The sequence below is a fragment of the Hyla sarda genome, unplaced genomic scaffold, assembly GCF_029499605.1.
Source record: "Hyla sarda isolate aHylSar1 unplaced genomic scaffold, aHylSar1.hap1 scaffold_1955, whole genome shotgun sequence".
NCBI classification, from domain to species: Eukaryota; Metazoa; Chordata; class Amphibia; order Anura; family Hylidae; genus Hyla; species Hyla sarda.
Genome location: NW_026608611.1, coordinates 26,574 through 49,553, shown reverse-complemented (window position 1 = coordinate 49,553; position 22,980 = coordinate 26,574). Strand labels below are relative to the sequence as shown.

General features: G+C 49.1%; 1 protein-coding gene across 2 annotated transcripts in view; it reads left to right on the top strand.

The window, feature by feature from the left end:
• LOC130316762 (arylacetamide deacetylase-like 4) overlaps window positions 1-22,704 on the top strand; it is a 32,689-nt gene extending 9,985 nt beyond the window's left edge. The window contains exons 1-4 of one of the 2 annotated variants that reach the window (XM_056552810.1): window positions 10,812-11,002; window positions 20,918-21,143; window positions 21,222-21,285; window positions 21,786-22,704. In XM_056552810.1, coding sequence (XP_056408785.1) covers window positions 10,826-11,002; window positions 20,918-21,143; window positions 21,222-21,285; window positions 21,786-22,560 — 1,242 coding nt within the window. In that variant the 5' untranslated portion in view covers window positions 10,812-10,825 and the 3' untranslated portion in view covers window positions 22,561-22,704. Of the gene's footprint in view, window positions 1-10,811; window positions 11,003-20,917; window positions 21,144-21,221; window positions 21,286-21,785 lie in introns of those variants that run through there. The other variant, XM_056552812.1, reaches the window with a different exon arrangement.
• The last annotated feature ends 276 nt before the right edge of the window (window positions 22,705-22,980 follow it).

Sequence of the window (22,980 nt, the reverse complement as noted above, 5' to 3'; positions counted from 1 at the left end):
ACTGATCTGTATTACAATGTATCAGTCTCCTCTCCTCACACTGATCTGTATTACAATGTATCAGTCTCCTCTCCTCGTACTGATCTGTATTACAATGTATCAGTCTCCTCTCCTCGTACTGATCTGTATTACAATGTATCAGTCTCCTCTCCTCGTACTGATCTGTATTACAATGTATCAGTCTCCTCACACTGATCTGTATTACAATGTATCAGTCTCCTCTCCTCGTACTGATCTGTATTACAATGTATCAGTCTCCTCTCCTCGTACTGATCTGTATTACAATGTATCAGTCTCCTCTCCTCACACTGATCTGTATTACAATGTATCAGTCTCCTCTCCTCGTACTGATCTGTATTACAATGTATCAGTCTCCTCTCCTCGTACTGATCTGTATTACAATGTATCAGTCTCTGTTACGCCTAGCGCTCCGGGTCCCCGCTCCTCCCCGGAGCGCTCACGGCGTCTTTCTCCCTGCAGCGCCCCGGTCAGTCCCGCTGACCGGGAGCGCTGCACTGTTTTGGCCGTTGGGGATGCGATTCGCACAGCGGGACGCGCCCGCTCGCGAATCGCATCCCAGGTCACTTACCCGTCCCGGTCCCCTGCTGTCTTGTGCTGGCGCGCGCGGCTCCGCTCTCTAGGGCGCGCGCGCGCCAGCTCTCTGAGACTTAAAGGGCCAGTGCACCAATGATTGGTGCCTGGTCCAATTAGCTTAATTGGCTCCCACCTGCTCCCTGCCTTTATCTAGTCTCCTCCCTTGCACTCCCTTGCCGGATCTTGTTGCCTTGTGCCAGTGAAAGCGTTTAGTGTGTCCAAAGCCTGTGTCCTGAACTTCTGCTACCCATCCTGACTACGAACCTTGCCGCCTGCCCCCGACCTTCTGCTACGTCTGACCTTGCCTCTGCCTAGTCCTTCTGTCCCTCGCCTTCTCAGCAGTCAGCGAGGTAGAGCCGTTGCTAGTGGATACGACCTGGTTGCTACTGCCGCAGCAAGACCATCCCGCTTTGCGGCGGGCTCTGGTGAAAACCAGTAGCCTCTTAGAACCGGTCCACTAGCACGGTCCCCGCCAATCCCTCGCTGACACAGAGGATCCACTACCAGCCAGCCGGAATCGTGACAGTAGATCCGGCCATGGATCCCGCTGAGGTGCCGCTGCCTAGTCTCGCTGATCTTCCCACGGTGGTCGCTCAGCAATCGCAGCAGATTGCCCAACAAGGACAGCAGCTGTCGCAGTTGACCGCCATGTTACAGCAAATTCTGCCTCTGCTACAGCAGCAACCATCTCCTCCGCCAGCTCCTGCACCTCCTCCGCAGCGAGTGGCCGCTCCTAACCTCCGCTTGTCCCTGCCGGACAAATTTGATGGGGACTCCAGACTCTGCCGTGGATTTTTGTCTCAGTGTTCCCTGCATATGGAGATGTTGTCAGACTTGTTTCCTACAGAACGGTCTAAGGTGGCGTTCGTAGTGAGCCTTCTTTCAGGAAAGGCCTTGTCTTGGGCCACACCGCTCTGGGACCGCAATGATCCTGCCACAGCCACAGTCCAGTCCTTCTTTGCTGAAGTCCGAAGTGTCTTTGAGGAACCTGCCCGAGCCTCTTCTGCTGAGACTGCCTTGCTGAACCTGGTCCAGGGTAATTCTTCCGTTGGCGAGTACGCCATACAATTCCGTACTTTTGCTTCTGAACTATCCTGGAATAATGAGGCTCTCTGCGCGACCTTTAAAAAAGGCCTATCCAGTCGCATCAAGGATGTGCTGGCCGCACGAGAGATTCCTGCCAACCTCCAAGAACTCATCCATTTGGCTACCCGCATTGACATGCGTTTTTCTGAACGACACCAAGAGCTCCGCCAGGAAAAAGACTTAGATCTCTGGGCACCTCTCCCACAGCATCCTTTGCAGTCTTCGCCTGGGCCTCCCGCCGAGGAGGCCATGCAAGTGGATCGGTCTCGCCTGACCCAGGAAGAGAGGAATCGCCGTAAAGAAGAAAATCTCTGTCTGTACTGTGCCAGTACTGAACATTTCTTGGTGGATTGCCCTATCCGTCCTCCACGCCTGGGAAACGCACGCACGCACCCAGCTCACGTGGGTGTTGCATCTTTTGGTTCTAAGTCTTCTTCTCCACGTCTCACGGTGCCCGTGCGGATTTCTCCTACAACCAACTCCTCCCTCTCAGCCGTGGCCTGCTTGGACTCTGGTGCCTCCGGGAATTTTATGTCGGAGTCCTTTGTTAATAGATTCTGCATCCCGGTGACCCGTCTCGTCAAACCGCTCTACATTTCCGCGGTCAACGGAGCCAGATTGGACTGCACCGTGCGTTACCGCACAGAACCCCTCCTGATGTCTATCGGACCCCACCACGAAAGGATTGAGTTCTGCATTCTCCCCAACTGTACCTCTGAGGTCCTCCTCGGTCTGCCTTGGCTCCGGCTTCATTCCCCCACCATTGATTGGACCACCGGGGAGATCAGGAACTGGGACTCTGCCTGCCACAGGAAGTGCCTCTCCCCCCCCTCCCAGTCCCATCAGGCAAGCCTCTGTGCCTCCCCATGGCCCCCGTCCTGGTGTCACACTGCCCCGTGCCAGGCCTCGCCCTCTGCCCTCCCTCCCCATTCCCACTCCTGCTGTACTGCCTGCCGTTGAGGAAACCCTCCATTCTTTCCCGGTGTCCTCATCCCAGGGGAGGCAGTTACCGGACAAAGAGAAGGGGAGACCTAAGGGGGGGGGTACTGTTACGCCTAGCGCTCCGGGTCCCCGCTCCTCCCCGGAGCGCTCACGGCGTCTTTCTCCCTGCAGCGCCCCGGTCAGTCCCGCTGACCGGGAGCGCTGCACTGTTTTGGCCGTTGGGGATGCGATTCGCACAGCGGGACGCGCCCGCTCGCGAATCGCATCCCAGGTCACTTACCCGTCCCGGTCCCCTGCTGTCTTGTGCTGGCGCGCGCGGCTCCGCTCTCTAGGGCGCGCGCGCGCCAGCTCTCTGAGACTTAAAGGGCCAGTGCACCAATGATTGGTGCCTGGTCCAATTAGCTTAATTGGCTCCCACCTGCTCCCTGCCTTTATCTAGTCTCCTCCCTTGCACTCCCTTGCCGGATCTTGTTGCCTTGTGCCAGTGAAAGCGTTTAGTGTGTCCAAAGCCTGTGTCCTGAACTTCTGCTACCCATCCTGACTACGAACCTTGCCGCCTGCCCCCGACCTTCTGCTACGTCTGACCTTGCCTCTGCCTAGTCCTTCTGTCCCTCGCCTTCTCAGCAGTCAGCGAGGTAGAGCCGTTGCTAGTGGATACGACCTGGTTGCTACTGCCGCAGCAAGACCATCCCGCTTTGCGGCGGGCTCTGGTGAAAACCAGTAGCCTCTTAGAACCGGTCCACTAGCACGGTCCCCGCCAATCCCTCGCTGACACAGAGGATCCACTACCAGCCAGCCGGAATCGTGACAGTCTCCTCTCCTCGTACTGATCTGTATTACAATGTATCAGTCTCCTCTCCTCGTACTGATCTGTATTACAATGTATCAGTCTCCTCTCCTCACACTGATCTGTATTACAATGTATCAGTCTCCTCTCCTCGTACTGATCTGTATTACAATGTATCAGTCTCCTCTCCTCACACTGATCTGTATTACAATGTATCAGTCTCCTCTCCTCACACTGATCTGTATTACAATGTATCAGTCTCCTCTCCTCGTACTGATCTGTATTACAATGTATCAGTCTCCTCTCCTCACACTGATCTGTATTACAATGTATCAGTCTCCTCTCCTCACACTGATCTGTATTACAATGTATCAGTCTCCTCTCCTCACACTGATCTGTATTACAATGTATCAGTCTCCTCTCCTCACACTGATCTGTATTACAATGTATCAGTCTCCTCTCCTCGTACTGATCTGTATTACAATGTATCAGTCTCCTCTCCTCGTACTGATCTGTATTACAATGTATCAGTCTCCTCTCCTCGTACTGATCTGTATTACAATGTATCAGTCTCCTCTCCTCACACTGATCTGTATTACAATGTATCAGTCTCCTCTCCTCGTACTGATCTGTATTACAATGTATCAGTCTCCTCTCCTCGTACTGATCTGTATTACAATGTATCAGTCTCCTCTCCTCACACTGATCTGTATTACAATGTATCAGTCTCCTCTCCTCACACTGATCTGTATTACAATGTATCAGTCTCCTCTCCTCGTACTGATCTGTATTACAATGTATCAGTCTCCTCTCCTCGTACTGATCTGTATTACAATGTATCAGTCGCTCGTACTGATCTGTATTACAATGTATCAGTCGCTCGTACTGATCTGTATTACAATGTATCAGTCTCCTCTCCTCGTACTGATCTGTATTACAATGTATCAGTCTCCTCTCCTCACACTGATCTGTATTACAATGTATCAGTCTCCTCTCCTCACACTGATCTGTATTACAATGTATCAGTCTCCTCTCCTCGCACTGATCTGTATTACAATGTATCAGTCTCCTCGTACTGATCTGTATTACAATGTATCAGTCTCCTCGCACTGATCTGTATTACAATGTATCAGTCTCCTCTCCTCACACTGATCTGTATTACAATGTATCAGTCTCCTCTCCTCGTACTGATCTGTATTACAATGTATCAGTCTCCTCTCCTCGTACTGATCTGTATTACAATGTATCAGTCTCCTCGCACTGATCTGTATTACAATGTATCAGTCTCCTCTCCTCACACTGATCTGTATTACAATGTATCAGTCTCCTCTCCTCACACTGATCTGTATTACAATGTATCAGTCTCCTCTCCTCACACTGATCTGTATTACAATGTATCAGTCTCCTCTCCTCATACTGATCTGTATTACAATGTATCAGTCTCCTCTCCTCACACTGATCTGTATTACAATGTATCAGTCTCCTCTCCTCACACTGATCTGTATTACAATGTATCAGTCTCCTCTCCTCGTACTGATCTGTATTACAATGTATCAGTCTCCTCTCCTCACACTGATCTGTATTACAATGTATCAGTCTCCTCTCCTCGTACTGATCTGTATTACAATGTATCAGTCTCCTCTCCTCACACTGATCTGTATTACAATGTATCAGTCTCCTCTCCTCACACTGATCTGTATTACAATGTATCAGTCTCCTCTCCTCGCACTGATCTGTATTACAATGTATCAGTCTCCTCTCCTCGTACTGATCTGTATTACAATGTATCAGTCTCCTCTCCTCGTACTGATCTGTATTACAATGTATCAGTCTCCTCTCCTCACACTGATCTGTATTACAATGTATCAGTCTCCTCTCCTCGTACTGATCTGTATTACAATGTATCAGTCTCCTCTCCTCACACTGATCTGTATTACAATGTATCAGTCTCCTCTCCTCGTACTGATCTGTATTACAATGTATCAGTCTCCTCTCCTCACACTGATCTGTATTACAATGTATCAGTCTCCTCTCCTCGTACTGATCTGTATTACAATGTATCAGTCTCCTCTCCTCGTACTGATCTGTATTACAATGTATCAGTCTCCTCTCCTCACACTGATCTGTATTACAATGTATCAGTCTCCTCTCCTCGTACTGATCTGTATTACAATGTATCAGTCTCCTCTCCTCACACTGATCTGTATTACAATGTATCAGTCTCCTCTCCTCGTACTGATCTGTATTACAATGTATCAGTCTCCTCTCCTCACACTGATCTGTATTACAATGTATCAGTCTCCTCGTACTGATCTGTATTACAATGTATCAGTCTCCTCTCCTCACACTGATCTGTATTACAATGTATCAGTCTCCTCTCCTCACACTGATCTGTATTACAATGTATCAGTCTCCTCTCCTCGTACTGATCTGTATTACAATGTATCAGTCTCCTCTCCTCACACTGATCTGTATTACAATGTATCAGTCTCCTCGTACTGATCTGTATTACAATGTATCAGTCTCCTCTCCTCACACTGATCTGTATTACAATGTATCAGTCTCCTCTCCTCGTACTGATCTGTAATACAATGTATCAGTCTCCTCTCCTCACACTGATCTGTATTACAATGTATCAGTCTCCTCTCCTCACACTGATCTGTATTACAATGTATCAGTCTCCTCTCCTCACACTGATCTGTATTACAATGTATCAGTCTCCTCTCCTCGTACTGATCTGTATTACAATGTATCAGTCTCCTCTCCTCACACTGATCTGTATTACAATGTATCAGTCTCCTCTCCTCACACTGATCTGTATTACAATGTATCAGTCTCCTCTCCTCACACTGATCTGTATTACAATGTATCAGTCTCCTCTCCTCACACTGATCTGTATTACAATGTATCAGTCTCCTCTCCTCGTACTGATCTGTAATACAATGTATCAGTCTCCTCTCCTCGCACTGATCTGTATTACAATGTATCAGTCTCCTCTCCTCGTACTGATCTGTATTACAATGTATCAGTCTCCGCTCCTCACACTGATCTGTATTACAATGTATCAGTCTCCTCTCCTCACACTGATCTGTATTACAATGTATCAGTCTCCTCTCCTCACACTGATCTGTATTACAATGTATCAGTCTCCTCTCCTCACACTGATCTGTATTACAATGTATCAGTCTCCTCTCCTCGTACTGATCTGTATTACAATGTATCAGTCTCCTCTCCTCGCACTGATCTGTATTACAATGTATCAGTCTCCTCTCCTCGTACTGATCTGTATTACAATGTATCAGTCTCCTCTCCTCGCACTGATCTGTATTACAATGTATCAGTCTCCTCTCCTCGTACTGATCTGTATTACAATGTATCAGTCTCCTCTCCTCACACTGATCTGTATTACAATGTATCAGTCTCCTCTCCTCACACTGATCTGTATTACAATGTATCAGTCTCCTCTCCTCACACTGATCTGTATTACAATGTATCAGTCTCCTCTCCTCGCACTGATCTGTATTACAATGTATCAGTCTCCTCGTACTGATCTGTATTACAATGTATCAGTCTCCTCTCCTCGTACTGATCTGTATTACAATGTATCAGTCTCCGCTCCTCACACTGATCTGTATTACAATGTATCAGTCTCCTCTCCTCACACTGATCTGTATTACAATGTATCAGTCTCCTCTCCTCACACTGATCTGTATTACAATGTATCAGTCTCCTCTCCTCGCACTGATCTGTATTACAATGTATCAGTCTCCTCGTACTGATCTGTATTACAATGTATCAGTCTCCTCTCCTCGCACTGATCTGTATTACAATGTATCAGTCTCCTCTCCTCACACTGATCTGTATTACAATGTATCAGTCTCCTCTCCTCACACTGATCTGTATTACAATGTATCAGTCTCCTCTCCTCGCACTGATCTGTATTACAATGTATCAGTCTCCTCTCCTCGTACTGATCTGTATTACAATGTATCAGTCTCCTCTCCTCGTACTGATCTGTATTACAATGTATCAGTCTCCTCTCCTCACACTGATCTGTATTACAATGTATCAGTCTCCTCTCCTCACACTGATCTGTATTACAATGTATCAGTCTCCTCTCCTCACACTGATCTGTATTACAATGTATCAGTCTCCTCTCCTCGCACTGATCTGTATTACAATGTATCAGTCTCCGCTCCTCACACTGATCTGTATTACAATGTATCAGTCTCCTCTCCTCACACTGATCTGTATTACAATGTATCAGTCTCCTCTCCTCGTACTGATCTGTATTACAATGTATCAGTCTCCTCTCCTCGTACTGATCTGTATTACAATGTATCAGTCTCCTCTCCTCACACTGATCTGTATTACAATGTATCAGTCTCCTCTCCTCACACTGATCTGTATTACAATGTATCAGTCTCCTCTCCTCGTACTGATCTGTATTACAATGTATCAGTCTCCTCTCCTCGTACTGATCTGTATTACAATGTATCAGTCTCCTCTCCTCGTACTGATCTGTATTACAATGTATCAGTCTCCTCTCCTCACACTGATCTGTATTACAATGTATCAGTCTCCTCTCCTCGTACTGATCTGTATTACAATGTATCAGTCTCCTCTCCTCGTACTGATCTGTATTACAATGTATCAGTCTCCTCTCCTCGTACTGATCTGTATTACATTGTATCAGTCTCCTCTCCTCGTACTGATCTGTATTACAATGTATCAGTCTCCTCTCTTCGTACTGATCTGTATTACAATGTATCAGTCTCCTCTCCTCACACTGATCTGTATTACAATGTATCAGTCTCCTCTCTTCGTACTGATCTGTATTACAATGTATCAGTCTCCTCTCCTCACACTGATCTGTATTACAATGTATCAGTCTCCTCTCCTCGCACTGATCTGTATTACAATGTATCAGTCTCCTCTCCTCACACTGATCTGTATTACAATGTATCAGTCTCCTCTCCTCGTACTGATCTGTATTACAATGTATCAGTCTCCTCTCCTCGTACTGATCTGTATTACAATGTATCAGTCGCTCGTACTGATCTGTATTACAATGTATCAGTCTCCTCTCCTCGTACTGATCTGTATTACAATGTATCAGTCTCCTCTCCTCGTACTGATCTGTATTACAATGTATCAGTCTCCTCTCCTCGTACTGATCTGTATTACAATGTATCAGTCTCCTCTCCTCGTACTGATCTGTATTACAATGTATCAGTCTCCTCTCCTCGCACTGATCTGTATTACAATGTATCAGTCTCCTCTCCTCGTACTGATCTGTATTACAATGTATCAGTCTCCTCTCCTCACACTGATCTGTATTACAATGTATCAGTCTCCTCTCCTCGTACTGATCTGTATTACAATGTATCAGTCTCCTCTCCTCGTACTGATCTGTATTTCAATGTATCAGTCTCCTCTCCTCACACTGATCTGTATTACAATGTATCAGTCTCCTCTCCTCGTACTGATCTGTATTACAATGTATCAGTCTCCTCTCCTCATACTGATCTGTATTACAATGTATCAGTCTCCTCTCCTCGTACTGATCTGTATTACAATGTATCAGTCTCCTCTCCTCACACTGATCTGTATTACAATGTATCAGTCTCCTCTCCTCGTACTGATCTGTATTACATTGTATCAGTCTCCTCTCCTCACACTGATCTGTATTACAATGTATCAGTCTCCTCTCCTCACACTGATCTGTATTACAATGTATCAGTCTCCTCTCCTCGTACTGATCTGTATTACATTGTATCAGTCTCCTCTCCTCACACTGATCTGTATTACAATGTATCAGTCTCCTCTCCTCGCACTGATCTGTATTACAATGTATCAGTCTCCTCTTCTCACACTGATCTGTATTACAATGTATCAGTCTCCTCTCCTCGTACTGATCTGTATTACATTGTATCAGTCTCCTCTCCTCACACTGATCTGTATTACAATGTATCAGTCTCCTCTCCTCGTACTGATCTGTATTACAATGTATCAGTCTCCTCTCCTCACACTGATCTGTATTACAATGTATCAGTCTCCTCTCCTCACACTGATCTGTATTACAATGTATCAGTCTCCTCTCCTCGTACTGATCTGTATTACAATGTATCAGTCTCCTCTCCTCGTACTGATCTGTATTACAATGTATCAGTCTCCTCTCCTCACACTGATCTGTATTACAATGTATCAGTCTCCTCTCCTCACACTGATCTGTATTACAATGTATCAGTCTCCTCTCCTCACACTGATCTGTATTACAATGTATCAGTCTCCTCTCCTCACACTGATCTGTATTACATTGTATCAGTCTCCTCTCCTCACACTGATCTGTATTACAATGTATCAGTCTCCTCTCCTCGTACTGATCTGTATTACAATGTATCAGTCTCCTCTCCTCGTACTGATCTGTATTACAATGTATCAGTCTCCTCTCCTCATACTGATCTGTATTACAATGTATCAGTCTCCTCTCCTCGTACTGATCTGTATTACATTGTATCAGTCTCCTCTCCTCGTACTGATCTGTATTACAATGTATCAGTCTCCTCTCCTCGTACTGATCTGTATTACAATGTATCAGTCTCCTCTCCTCATACTGATCTGTATTACAATGTATCAGTCTCCTCTCCTCGTACTGATCTGTATTACAATGTATCAGTCTCCTCTCCTCGTACTGATCTGTATTACAATGTATCAGTCTCCTCTCCTCATACTGATCTGTATTACAATGTATCAGTCTCCTCTCCTCGTACTGATCTGTATTACAATGTATCAGTCTCCTCTCCTCGTACTGATCTGTATTACAATGTATCAGTCTCCTCTCCTCGTACTGATCTGTATTACAATGTATCAGTCTCCTCTCCTCGTACTGATCTGTATTACAATGTATCAGTCTCCTCTCCTCACACTGATCTGTATTACAATGTATCAGTCTCCTCTCCTCACACTGATCTGTATTACAATGTATCAGTCTCCTCTCCTCACACTGATCTGTATTACAATGTATCAGTCTCCTCTCCTCACACTGATCTGTATTACAATGTATCAGTCTCCTCTCCTCACACTGATCTGTATTACAATGTATCAGTCTCCTCTCCTCACACTGATCTGTATTACAATGTATCAGTCTCCTCTCCTCGTACTGATCTGTATTACAATGTATCAGTCTCCTCTCCTCGTACTGATCTGTATTACAATGTATCAGTCTCCTCTCCTCACACTGATCTGTATTACAATGTATCAGTCTCCTCTCCTCGTACTGATCTGTATTACAATGTATCAGTCGCTCGTACTTACCTCCTCTGGCCGCCTCCCTCCCTCCTCTTCACTTAACAGGAAATCGTCAGAAGTCACCTGAATGTCACGTGTGAGTGCACGGAGCTCGGATCAGGCATCATGGGCTTCGCTATGGCTTTGGCGGCGATATTTCTCATAGTTTTTATCGCATTATTTTTCTTGCTTGTGGCCGGAGTCATTTATTTTGAATTTGCCAACTCGGACATCCCGGCAGGAGTCGCAGATCCAGTGAAACTTCGGATCATTCATTGTATTATGATCAGCATTGCTATGGTGGTAAGTGCTCTAGTATTTACGCTCTCCTATATCTGAGCGTTCTCCTTTCTCCTATATCTGAGCGCTCTCCTCTCTCCTGTAACTGAGTGCTCTCCTCTCTCCTATATCTGAGCGCTCTCCTCTCTCCTGTATCTGAGCGTTCTCCTCTCTCCTGTATCTGAGTGCTCTCCTCTCTCCTGTATCTGAGCGTTCTCCTCTCTCCTGTATCTGAGCGCTCTCCTCTCTCCTGTATCTGAGTGCTCTCCTCTCTCCTGTATCTGAGCGTTCTCCTCTCTCCTGTATCTGAGTGCTCTCCTCTCTCCTGTATCTGAGCGCTCTCCTCTCTCCTGTATCTGAGTGCTCTCCTCTCTCCTGTATCTGAGCGTTCTCCTCTCTCCTGTATCTGAGTGCTCTCCTCTCTCCTGTATCTGAGCGCTCTCCTCTCTCCTATATCTGAGCGCTCTCCTCTCTCCTATATCTGAGCGCTCTCCTCTCTCCTGTATCTGAGTGCTCTCCTCTCTCCTGTATCTGAGTGCTCTCCTCTCTCCTGTATCTGAGCGTTCTCCTCTCTCCTGTATCTGAGTGCTCTCCTCTCTCCTGTATCTGAGCGTTCTCCTCTCTCCTGTATCTGAGCGCTCTCCTCTCTCCTGTATCTGAGTGCTCTCCTCTCTCCTGTATCTGAGCGTTCTCCTCTCTCCTGTATCTGAGCGCTCTCCTCTCTCCTGTATCTGAGCGCTCTCCTCTCTCCTGTATCTGAGTGCTCTCCTCTCTCCTGTATCTGAGCGTTCTCCTCTCTCCTGTATCTGAGCGTTCTCCTCTCTCCTGTATCTGAGTGCTCTCCTCTCTCCTGTATCTGAGCGCTCTCCTCTCTCCTGTATCTGAGTGCTCTCCTCTCTCCTGTATCTGAGCGCTCTCCTCTCTCCTGTATCTGAGCGCTCTCCTCTCTCCTGTATCTGAGTGCTCTCCTCTCTCCTGTATCTGAGTGCTCTCCTCTCTCCTGTATCTGAGCGTTCTCCTCTCTCCTGTATCTGAGCGTTCTCCTCTCTCCTATATCTGAGTGCTCTCCTCTCTCCTGTATCTGAGCGCTCTCCTCTCTCCTGTATCTGAGTGCTCTCCTCTCTCCTGTATCTGAGCGCTCTCCTCTCTCCTGTATCTGAGCGCTCTCCTCTCTCCTGTATCTGAGTGCTCTCCTCTCTCCTGTATCTGAGTGCTCTCCTCTCTCCTATATCTGAGCGCTCTCCTCTCTCCTGTATCTGAGCGCTCTCCTCTCTCCTGTATCTGAGCGCTCTCCTCTCTCCTGTATCTGAGCGTTCTCCTCTCTCCTGTATCTGAGTGCTCTCCTCTCTCCTGTATCTGAGCGCTCTCCTCTCTCCTGTATCTGAGTGTTCTCCTCTCTCCTGTATCTGAGCGCTCTCCTCTCTCCTATATCTGAGCGCTCTCCTGTATCTGAGCGCTCTCCTCTCTCCTGTATCTGAGCGCTCTCCTGTGTCTGAGCGCTCTCCTCTCTCCTGTATCTGAGCACTCTCCTCTCTCCTGTATCTGAGCGCTCTCCTCTCTCCTATATCTGAGTGCTCTCCTCTCTCCTGTATCGGAGAGCTCTCCTCTGTCCTGTATGTGAGCGCTCTCCTCTGTCCTGTATGTGAGCGCTCTCCTCTGTCCTGTATCTGAGCGCTCTCCTCTCTCCTGTATCTGAGTGCTCTCCTATATCTGAGTGTTTTCCTCTCTCCTGTATCTGAGTGATCTCCTTTCTCCTGTATCTGAGTGTTCTCCTCTCTCCTGTATCTGAGCGCTCTCCTCTCTCCTGTATCTGAGTGCTCTCCTATATCTGAGTGTTCTCCTCTCTCCTATATCTGAGTGCTCTCCTTTCTCCTGTATCTGAGTGCTCTCCTTTCTCCTGTATCTGAGTGTTCTCCTCTCTCCTGTATCTGAGTGCTCTCCTCTCTCCTGTATCTGAGTGCTCTCCTATATCTGAGTGTTCTCCTCTCTCCTATATCTGAGTGCTCTCCTCTCTCCTGTAACTGAGCGTTCTCCTCTCTCCTGTATCTGAGCGCTCTCCTCTCTCCTATATCTGAGTGCTCTCCTTTCTCCTGTATCTGAGTGCTCTCCTCTCTCCTGTATGTGAGCGCTCTCCGCTCTCCTGTATCTGAGCGCTCTCCTGTATCTGAGTGCTCTCTTGTATCTGAGCGTCTCTCCTCTGTCCTGTATCTGAGCGCTCTCCTCTCTCCTGTATCTGAGCGCTCTACTCTCTCCTGTATCTGAGTGCTCTCCTCTCTCCTGTATCTGAGTGCTCTCCTCTCTCCTGTATCTGAGTGCTCTCCTCTCTCCTGTATCTGAGTGCTCTCCTCTCTCCTGTATCTGAGTGCTCTCCTGTATCTGAGTGCTCTCCTTTCTCCTGTATCTGAGTGCTCTCCTCTCTCCTGTATCTGAGTGCTCTCCTCTCTCCTGTATCTGAGTGCTCTCCTCTCTCCTGTATCTGAGTGCTTTCCTCTCTCCTGTATCTGAGTGCTCTCCTCTCTCCTGTATCTGAGTGCTCTCCTCTCTCCTGTATCTGAGTGCTCTCCTCTCTCCTGTATCTGAGTGCTCTCCTCTCTCCTGTATCTGAGTGCTCTCCTCTCTCCTGTATCTGAGTGCTCTCCTCTCTCCTGTATCTGAGCGCTCTCCTCTCTCCTGTAACTGTGCGTTCTCCTCTCTCCTGTATCTGAGCGCTCTCCTATATCTGAGTGCTCTCCTCTCTCCTGTATCTGAGCGCTCTCCGCTCTCCTGTATCTGAGCGCTCTCCGCTCTCCTGTATCTGAGCGCTCTTCTGTATTTGCGCGCTCTCCGCTCTCCTGTATCTGAGCGCTCTCCTGTGAGTGCTCTCCTCTCTCCTGTATCTGAGTGTTCTCCTCTCTCATGCATCTGAGCGCTCTCCTCTCTCCTGTATCTGAGCGCTCTCCTCGCTCCTGTATCTGAGTGCTCTCCTCTCTCCTGTATCTGAGTGTTCTCCTCTCTCCTGTATCTGAGTGCTCTCCTCTCTCCTGTAACTGAGCGTTCTCCTCTCTCCTGTATCTGAGCGCTCTCCTCTCTCCTGTATCTGAGCGCTTTTCTCTCTCCTGTATCTGAGCGCTCTCCTCTGTCCTGTATGTGAGCGCTCTCCTCTCTCCTGTATCTGAGCGCTCTCCTCTGTCCTGTATCTGAGTGCTCTCCTTTCCTGTATCTGAGTGCTCTCCTGTATCTGAGTGCTCTCCTGTATCTGAGCGCTCTCCTCTCTCCTGTATCTGAGTGCTCTCCTGTATCTGAGTGCTCTCCTCTCTCCTGTATCTGAGTGCTCTCCTCTCTCCTGTAACTGAGCGTTCTCCTCTCTCCTGTATCTGAGCGCTCTCCTCTCTCCTGCATCTGAGTGCTCTCCTCTCTCCTGTATCTGAGTGCTCTCCTCTCTCCTGTATCTGAGCGCTCTCCTCTCTCCTGTAACTGTGCGTTCTCCTCTCTCCTGTATCTGAGCGCTCTCCTCTCTCCTATATCTGAGTGCTCTCCTCTCTCCTGTATCTGAGCGCTCTCCGCTCTCCTGTATCTGAGCGCTCTCCGCTCTCCTGTATCTGAGCGCTCTTCTGTATTTGCGCGCTCTCCGCTCTCCTGTATCTGAGCGCTCTCCTGTGAGTGCTCTCCTCTCTCCTGTATCTGAGTGTTCTCCTCTCTCATGCATCTGAGCGCTCTCCTCTCTCCTGTATCTGAGCGCTCTCCTCGCTCCTGTATCTGAGTGCTCTCCTCTCTCCTGTATCTGAGTGTTCTCCTCTCTCCTGTATCTGAGTGCTCTCCTCTCTCCTGTAACTGAGCGTTCTCCTCTCTCCTGTATCTGAGCGCTCTCCTCTCTCCTGTATCTGAGCGCTTTTCTCTCTCCTGTATCTGAGCGCTCTCCTCTGTCCTGTATGTGAGCGCTCTCCTCTCTCCTGTATCTGAGCGCTCTCCTCTGTCCTGTATCTGAGTGCTCTCCTTTCCTGTATCTGAGTGCTCTCCTGTATCTGAGTGCTCTCCTGTATCTGAGCGCTCTCCTCTCTCCTGTATCTGAGTGCTCTCCTGTATCTGAGTGCTCTCCTCTCTCCTGTATCTGAGTGCTCTCCTCTCTCCTGTAACTGAGCGTTCTCCTCTCTCCTGTATCTGAGCGCTCTCCTCTCTCCTGCATCTGAGTGCTCTCCTCTCTCCTGTATCTGAGCGCTCTCCTCTCTCCTGTATCTGAGCGCTCTCCTCTCTCCTGCATCTGAGTGCTCTCCTTTCTCCTGTATCTGAGTGCTTTCCTCTCTCCTGTATCTGAGTGCTTTCCTCTCTCCTATGTCTGAGTGCTGTCCTCTCTCCTGTATCTGAGCGCTCTCCGCTCTCCTGTATCTGAGCGCTCTTCTGTATTTGCGCGCTCTCCTGTATCTGAGCGCTCTCCGCTCTCCTGTGAGTGCTCTCCTTTCTCCTGTATCTGAGTGCTCTCCTCTCTCCTGTATCTGAGTGCTCTCCTCTCTCCTGTATCTGAGCGCTCTTCTCTCTCCTGTATCTGAGCGTCTCTCCTCTGTCCTTTATGTGAGCGCTCTCCGCTCTTCTGTATCTGAGCACTCTCCTGTATCTGAGTGCTCTCTTGTATCTGAGCGTCTCTCCTCTGTCCTGTATCTGAGCGCTCTCCTCTCTCCTGTATCTGAGCGCTCTCCTCTCTCCTGTATCTGAGTGCTCTCCTCTCTCCTGTATCTGAGTGCTCTCTTGTATCTGAGTGCTCTCCTCTCTCCTGTATCTGAGCGCTCTCCTCTCTCCTGTATCTGAGTGCTCTCCTCTCTCCTGTATCTGAGCGCTCTCCTCTCTCCTGTATCTGAGCGCTCTCCTGTATCTGAGCTCTCTACAGTTAGCTTTGTGAGTGTGTATATGTATATATATATATATATATATATATATATATATTATCTACAGTTAGCTGTGTGTATATATATTACCTACAGTTAGCTGTGTGTGTGTGTGTGTATATATATATATATATATATATATATATATATATTTATTTACTTACAGTTAGCGGTAATGTGGTGACAGGGGGTTGCAATGAATTCCTATCACTTTGTGACGCCAGGGCACTATTAATCCTATACATGGTCCGATGTGGAGACGGCTTCTCCTGGGCCAGATACGGGCAGTAAATGAACACACTGACGTCAGGTTACGAATAACTGTCTTTACTGAGCAGGTGCAGATGGAATTACACACAGTACGGAGCAGAGGAGAAGGGATGCAGTGTGACCCCTGGGAGCCCAATTGACTTGCTGGGACTTATGGTGCTTTTCACACACTTGAATAATACTAACTCGAAATATGAGACTTGAAGATTTCCCACACTGATTAGGGTTCTGACAAGGTCCAATCACTATCACCAGGGCCTGACTCGCCACAGTACGAGGGACACTTGCAGAATGGCAGGGCTGACTGGAGAAGAGATGTCTTCACCTCCTCTCCCCACTGCACTCACCACACACGTCTTCACCTCCTCTCCACACTGCACTCACCACACACGTCATCACCTCCTCTCCACACTGCACTCACCACACACATCATCACCTCCTCTCCACACTGCACTCACCACACATGTCTTCACCTTCTCTCCAAACGATGCTCACCACACATCTTCACCTCCTCTCCACACTGTACTCACCACACACGTTTTCACCTCCTCTCCCCACTGCACTGACCACACACGTCTTCACCTCCTCTCCACACTGTACTCACCACACACGTCTTCACCTCCTCTCCACACTGTACTCACCACACACGTCTTCACCTCCCCTCCACACTGTACTCACCCCACACGTCTTCACCTCCCCTCCACACTGTACTCACCCCACACATCTTCACCTCCTCTCCACACTGTACTCACCACACACGTCTTCACCTCCTCTCCCCACTGTACTGACCACACACGTCTTCACCTCCTCTCCACACTGTACTGGCCACACACGTCATCACCTCCTCTTCACACTGTATTCACTACACACGTCTTCACCTCCTCTCCCCACTGTACTGACCACACACGTCTTCACCTCCTCTCCACACTGTACTGGCCACACGCGTCTTCACCTCCTCTCCACACTGTACTCACCACACACGTCTTCACCTCCTCTCCCCACTGTACTGACCACACACGTCTTCATCTCCTCTTCACACTGTATTCACTACACACGTCTTCACCTCCTCTCCCCACTGTACTGACCACACACGTCTTCACCTCCTCTCCCCACTGCACTCACCAAACACGTCTTCACCTCCTCTCCACACTGCACTCACCACACACGTCATCACCTCCTCTCCACACTGCACTCACCACACACGTCATCACCTCCTCTCCACACTGCACTCACCACACATGTCTTCACCTCCTCTCCAAACGATGCTCACCACACATCTTCACCTCCTCTCCACACTGTACTCACCACACACGTTTTCACCTCCTCTCCACACTGTACTCACCACACACGTCTTCACCTCCTCTCCACACTGTACTCACCACACACGTCTTCACCTCCTCTCCACACTGTACTCACCACACACGTCTTCACCTCCTCTCCACACTGTACTCACCACACACGTCTTCACCTCCTCTCCACACTGTACTCACCACACACGTCTTCACCTCCTCTCCACACTGTACTCACCACACACGTCTTCACCTCCTCTCCACACTGTACTCACCTCACACGTCTTCACCTCCCCTCCACACTGTACTCACCCCACACGTCTTCACCTCCCCTCCACACTGTACTCACCCCACACATCTTCACCTCCTCTCCACACTGTACTCACCACACACGTCTTCACCTCCTCTCCCCACTGTACTGACCACACACGTCTTCACCTCCTCGCCACACTGTACTGGCCACACACGTCATCACCTCCTCTCCCCACTGTACTGACCACACACGTCTTCACCTCCTCTTCACACTGTATTCACTACACACGTCTTCACCTCCTCTCCCCACTGTACTGACCACACACGTCTTCACCTCCTCTCCACACTGTACTGGCCACACACGTCTTGACCTCCTCTCCACACTGTACTCACCACACACGTCTTCACCTCCTCTCCACACTGTACTGACCACAAACTTCTTCACCTCCTCTCCCCACTGCACTCACCACACACGTCTTCACCTCCTCTCCACACTGCACTCACCACACATGTCTTCACCTCCTCTCCAAACGATGCTCACCACACATCTTCACCTCCTCTCCACACTGTACTCACCACACACGTTTTCACCTCCTCTCCCCACTGCACTGACCACACACGTCTTCACCTCCTCTCCACACTGTACTCACCACACACGTCTTCACCTCCTCTCCACACTGTACTCACCACACACGTCTTCACCTCCTCTTCACACTGTACTCACTACACACGTCTTCACCTCCCCTCCACACTGTACTCACCCCACACATCTTCACCTCCTCTCCACACTGTACTCACCACACAAGACTTCACCTCCTCTCCACACTGTAATCACCACTAGGGATGTCCCGATACCATTTTTTAAGACAGAGTATGAGTACCGATACTTTAATTCTAGTACTCGCCGTTACCAAGTACGAGTGTTTTTATTTTAAAGGGAATCTGACCCCAGGTTGACCCGTTCTCGCTCTTTACCGTATGATATGTGGGTCCTATTTGTGTACAATGGAGGCAGCTGCTGTAGTATGAGCCAAGATTTCTCTCTTCTCCATTGGACAGAACAGGGAATTTGCATTGGCGGCGAGACCGTTGTCACCGGAGCGATTGCGCTGACATTCACATGGTGAGCAGTGGTAGAAACCGGGTCACCTGACCTATCTACCTATAAATTCAAGTCAGTGCAGGTGACTCTGCTGTAAGATTGTCTTTAATAGTAGGTGGTATCTCCTTGTAGGTAGTATAGATAGTTGCAGACATTAGTAGCAGCCCCCTGTAGACTGCAGCCCCCCTTGTAGACAGCACCCACCATGTCCCACTTGTAGATAACAGCCCCCCTTGTACACAGCACCCCCTCTTGTCCCTCTTGTAGACAGTGTTCCCTCTTGTGCCCCTTGCAGACAGCAGGCCCCCCTTGTAGACAGTGGGCCCACTCTTTGTGGACAGAGACCCCCCTTGTAGACAGAGCCCCCCTTGTCGACTGCAGGCCCCCCCTTGTAGACAGCGCTCCCTCTTGTCCCCCTCCTGTAGGGAGCAGGCCCCATCCCCTTGTAGACAGCATCCCCCCCCCTCCTCTTGTTGACAGTGCTCATCTGCGGCGGTCCTGGGGTGTTGCCGCTCTGCTGTCCCTTTCTCCCGATTGCATAATGGCGTCCTATGGAGGAGCATGTGACATACACATCACTCTGCTTCCTCCGTAGAGCTATGCTGGGCGCAGGGGAGGAGGAATGACGTGTGTGTCCCATTCTCCTCCATAGGACGCCATGATGCGATCGGGAGAATGGGACAGCGGAGCGAGGGCCGCACAGCAGCAGGTATCGGACATGGTATCGGGGACATTAAACAATTCCCGATACCATGCAAATGCTGAGTATCGGCCCCTCACCTCCTCTCCACACTGTACTCACCACACATGTCTTCACCTCCTCTCCGCACTGTACTCACCACACACATCTTCACCTCCTCTCCACACTATACTCACCACACATCTTCACCTCCTCTCCACACTGTACTCACCACACACGTATTCACCTCCTCTCCACTCAGTACTCACCACACACGTATTCACCTCCTCCCCACTCAGTACTCACCACACACGTCTTCACCCCCTCTCCACACTGTACTCACCACATGTCTTCACCTCCTCTCCACACTATACTCACCACACATCTTCACCTCCTCTCCACACTGTACTCGCCACACACGTCTTCACCTCCTCTCCACTCAGTACTCGCCACACACGTCTTCACCTCCTCTCCACACTATACTCACCACATGTCTTCACCTCCTCTCCACACTGTACTCACCACATGTCTTCAGCTCCTCTTCACACTGCATTCACCACACACATCTTCACCTCCTCTCCACACTGCACTCACCACACACGTATTCACCTCCTCTCCACTCAGTACTCACCACACACGTCTTCACCTCCTCTCCACTCAGTACTCACCACACACGTCTTCACCTCCTCTCCACACTGCACTCACCACACACGTCTTCACCTCCTCTCCACACTGTACTCAGCACACACGTCTTCACCTTCTCTGCACACTGTACTCAGCACACAGCTCTAAGCTGAACTGAGGCAATTCCTCCCCCCTACACTATACACATGACAATATAGGGGTTCCCATTTGGCAGGGTCACCTGATTATCACTGCTTCTCTCGCTCTCTTAAAGGGACAATACATAAACATAAAATGCAGTAAACTCAGTGAAGATAAAGTGCTTAAACATAATACACAGTATAACAGTGTGCCCAACACAGGACCGACCCCGGTGCTGGGACACCACAGTATTTATGTACATGTCTATTGGTTGGTCCAGGTATGCAGAGCATCACGCACTTCTCAGACCCCGGACAGGCGTGAAATTTTGGGGGTCACTTTAACGTATTTCACTTCTCATGATTTAGTCAGCTGTATCTGAGCTTCGTATCTCAGCGTTTTATGGTGTACGTCCCCCAGAGCTGCACTCATAATTCTGCTTGCCCCGTCTCCTGCTCTGGGATGTAAGAGAATATCTTCACCTTCGGGAGGCTCCATCTCTGTCTCATCCCTCTTCTGTCCCTGCATGGTGTGGATAGTCCAGGGGCCTCCAGCTGTAGCCTTCACTGTCCATGCTGGGAATGGATGCCCGCTGGTTGTAAAATCTGCTGTAGTCACATCCAAAGCTGCGTTCACACGGTCTTGGTTGGTGTTCAGACAGTGCAGCATTTTCTCCTCTGACACATGATTTCTGTGGAATCTGTAACGTGTCTTCTCTCCATCCAGGGGAAGATCCTCCAGAACTGTCTGATCTGCTCTCAGCTCGGCTTCACCCGTCTCCTGAGGGACAGACTCATGGCCAGAAGGGGCCCCGAAGACCCCAAACTCCTCATCAAGGACCTGAGCTTTGAGGAGGTGCTGGTGCGAGTCTATCAGCCCAGGGCACAATCTTCTGGTGGGAGGAGAGGAGTCATGTTCTTCCATGGTGGAGGCTGGATGTTCGGGAGTCTTGGTAAGGACTGAGGGGGTTAGTCCTGGAACCCCCATCTGTGGAGACCTCCGTATATTTACACATTCATCTTCTCCTTAGATTCCTACGACGTCTTATGTCGCTTCATTTCAAAGGGAACGGAATCGGTGGTCATCTCGGTCAAGTGAGTCCTTCACTAAGTGTCTGTGAGGGTCCGGGTGCCTCTGTCTGTGAGGGTCCGGGTGCCTCTGTCTGTGAGGGTCCGGGTGCCTCTGTCTGTGAGGGTCCGGGTGCCTCTGTCTGTGAGGGTCCGGGTGCCTCTGTCTGTGAGGGTCCGGGTGCCTCTGTTTGTGGGGGGTAGATAGATAGATATTCTCTTACTTGTCACAGATGAATGGGAGCAGACGTGTTGTCTTCTGCTGAGCACAAGAGGGAAGGTGTAGCAGAAGATGTCAGAACTGTGTGCAGCAACTAAATTGTTCCCTCAGGTAACTGGTAGCAGACTTTAGTCTATGGCTGTGACTGCTCCCAGCAGGGAATATAAAAAAAAACAGTTCCTGTTACAGGAGATTCCACAGGAGCAGGAGGTTCTGTCACAGCTGTCGGCTCTTCGCTCCCCTCATCAGATGACAATATGACATATGTTTTGGGTACATTGTATCTAATCTGTATCTGTTCTTTCAGGTACCGCCTGGCCCCGGAGCACAGGTACCCGGCAGCATTTGATGACTGTCTGAGCACTACAATCCATTTCCTGAAGACTGCGGAGGAATATGGTGTGGACCCATCCTCTGTCATCATCAGCGGGGACAGCGCCGGTGGAAATCTCACAGCTGCTGTTTGTCAAGCTCTGGTGGTCCGGAGGGATGTGCCTCAGCCCCTCGCTCAGGTGCTCATATACCCAGCGGTCCAAGCTCTGGATTTCCACTTACCGTCATATACACAGAACAGCGCAGTGCCCATCCTGTACCGAGAGCGCGCCGCCTTCTACATGATAAACTATGTGGGAGGAGACATGCAAATGATGGAAGAGGTTCTAGACGGGGACCATGTTCCTGTGGAGTTAAAGATGCAGTTTCGGAAGTGGTTGGGTCCTGATAATATTCCAGCAGAGTTCAAGGTTCGGGGTCATCAGCCTCGGGTCATGACCTCACATTCCGAAGACGTCTATGAAGCCCACAAGGAAGTATTTCAGACTCACTTCTCCCCATTGTTGGCCGAGGACTCTGTCATCCGTCTTCTCCCAAAAACTTACATCCTAACCTGTGAGTTTGATGTCTTACGTGATGATGGGATTCTCTACAAGAAGCGTCTGGAGGACAATGGTGTCCCGGTCACATGGTTTCATCTTAAAGATGGCTTCCATGGAATAATTAACTTTTTTGATAATGGGAAACTCTCATTTGAGTCTGGAAAACTGGCGGTTGAAAATGTTGTAAACTTCATTAATAACGTATGATTTGATAATTCAGTGTCACCCACATTGAACACCACATCGGGGAGGGCTCCATGATTGGACATAACATCGGGGAGGGCTCCATGATTGGACATAACATCGGGGAGGGCTCCAAGATTGGACATAACATCGGGGAGGGCTCCATGATTGGACATAACATCGGGGAGGGTTCCATGATTGAACATAACATCGGGGAGGGCTCCATGATTGGACATAACATCGGGGAGGGCTCCATGATTGGACATAACATCGGGGAGGGTTCCATGATTGAACATAACATCGGGGAGGGCTCCATGATTGGACATAACATCGGGGAGGGTTCCATGATTGAACATAACATCGGGGAGGGCTCCATGATTGAACATAACATCGGGGAGGGCTCCATGATTGGACATAACATCGGGGAGGGCTCCATGATTGGAC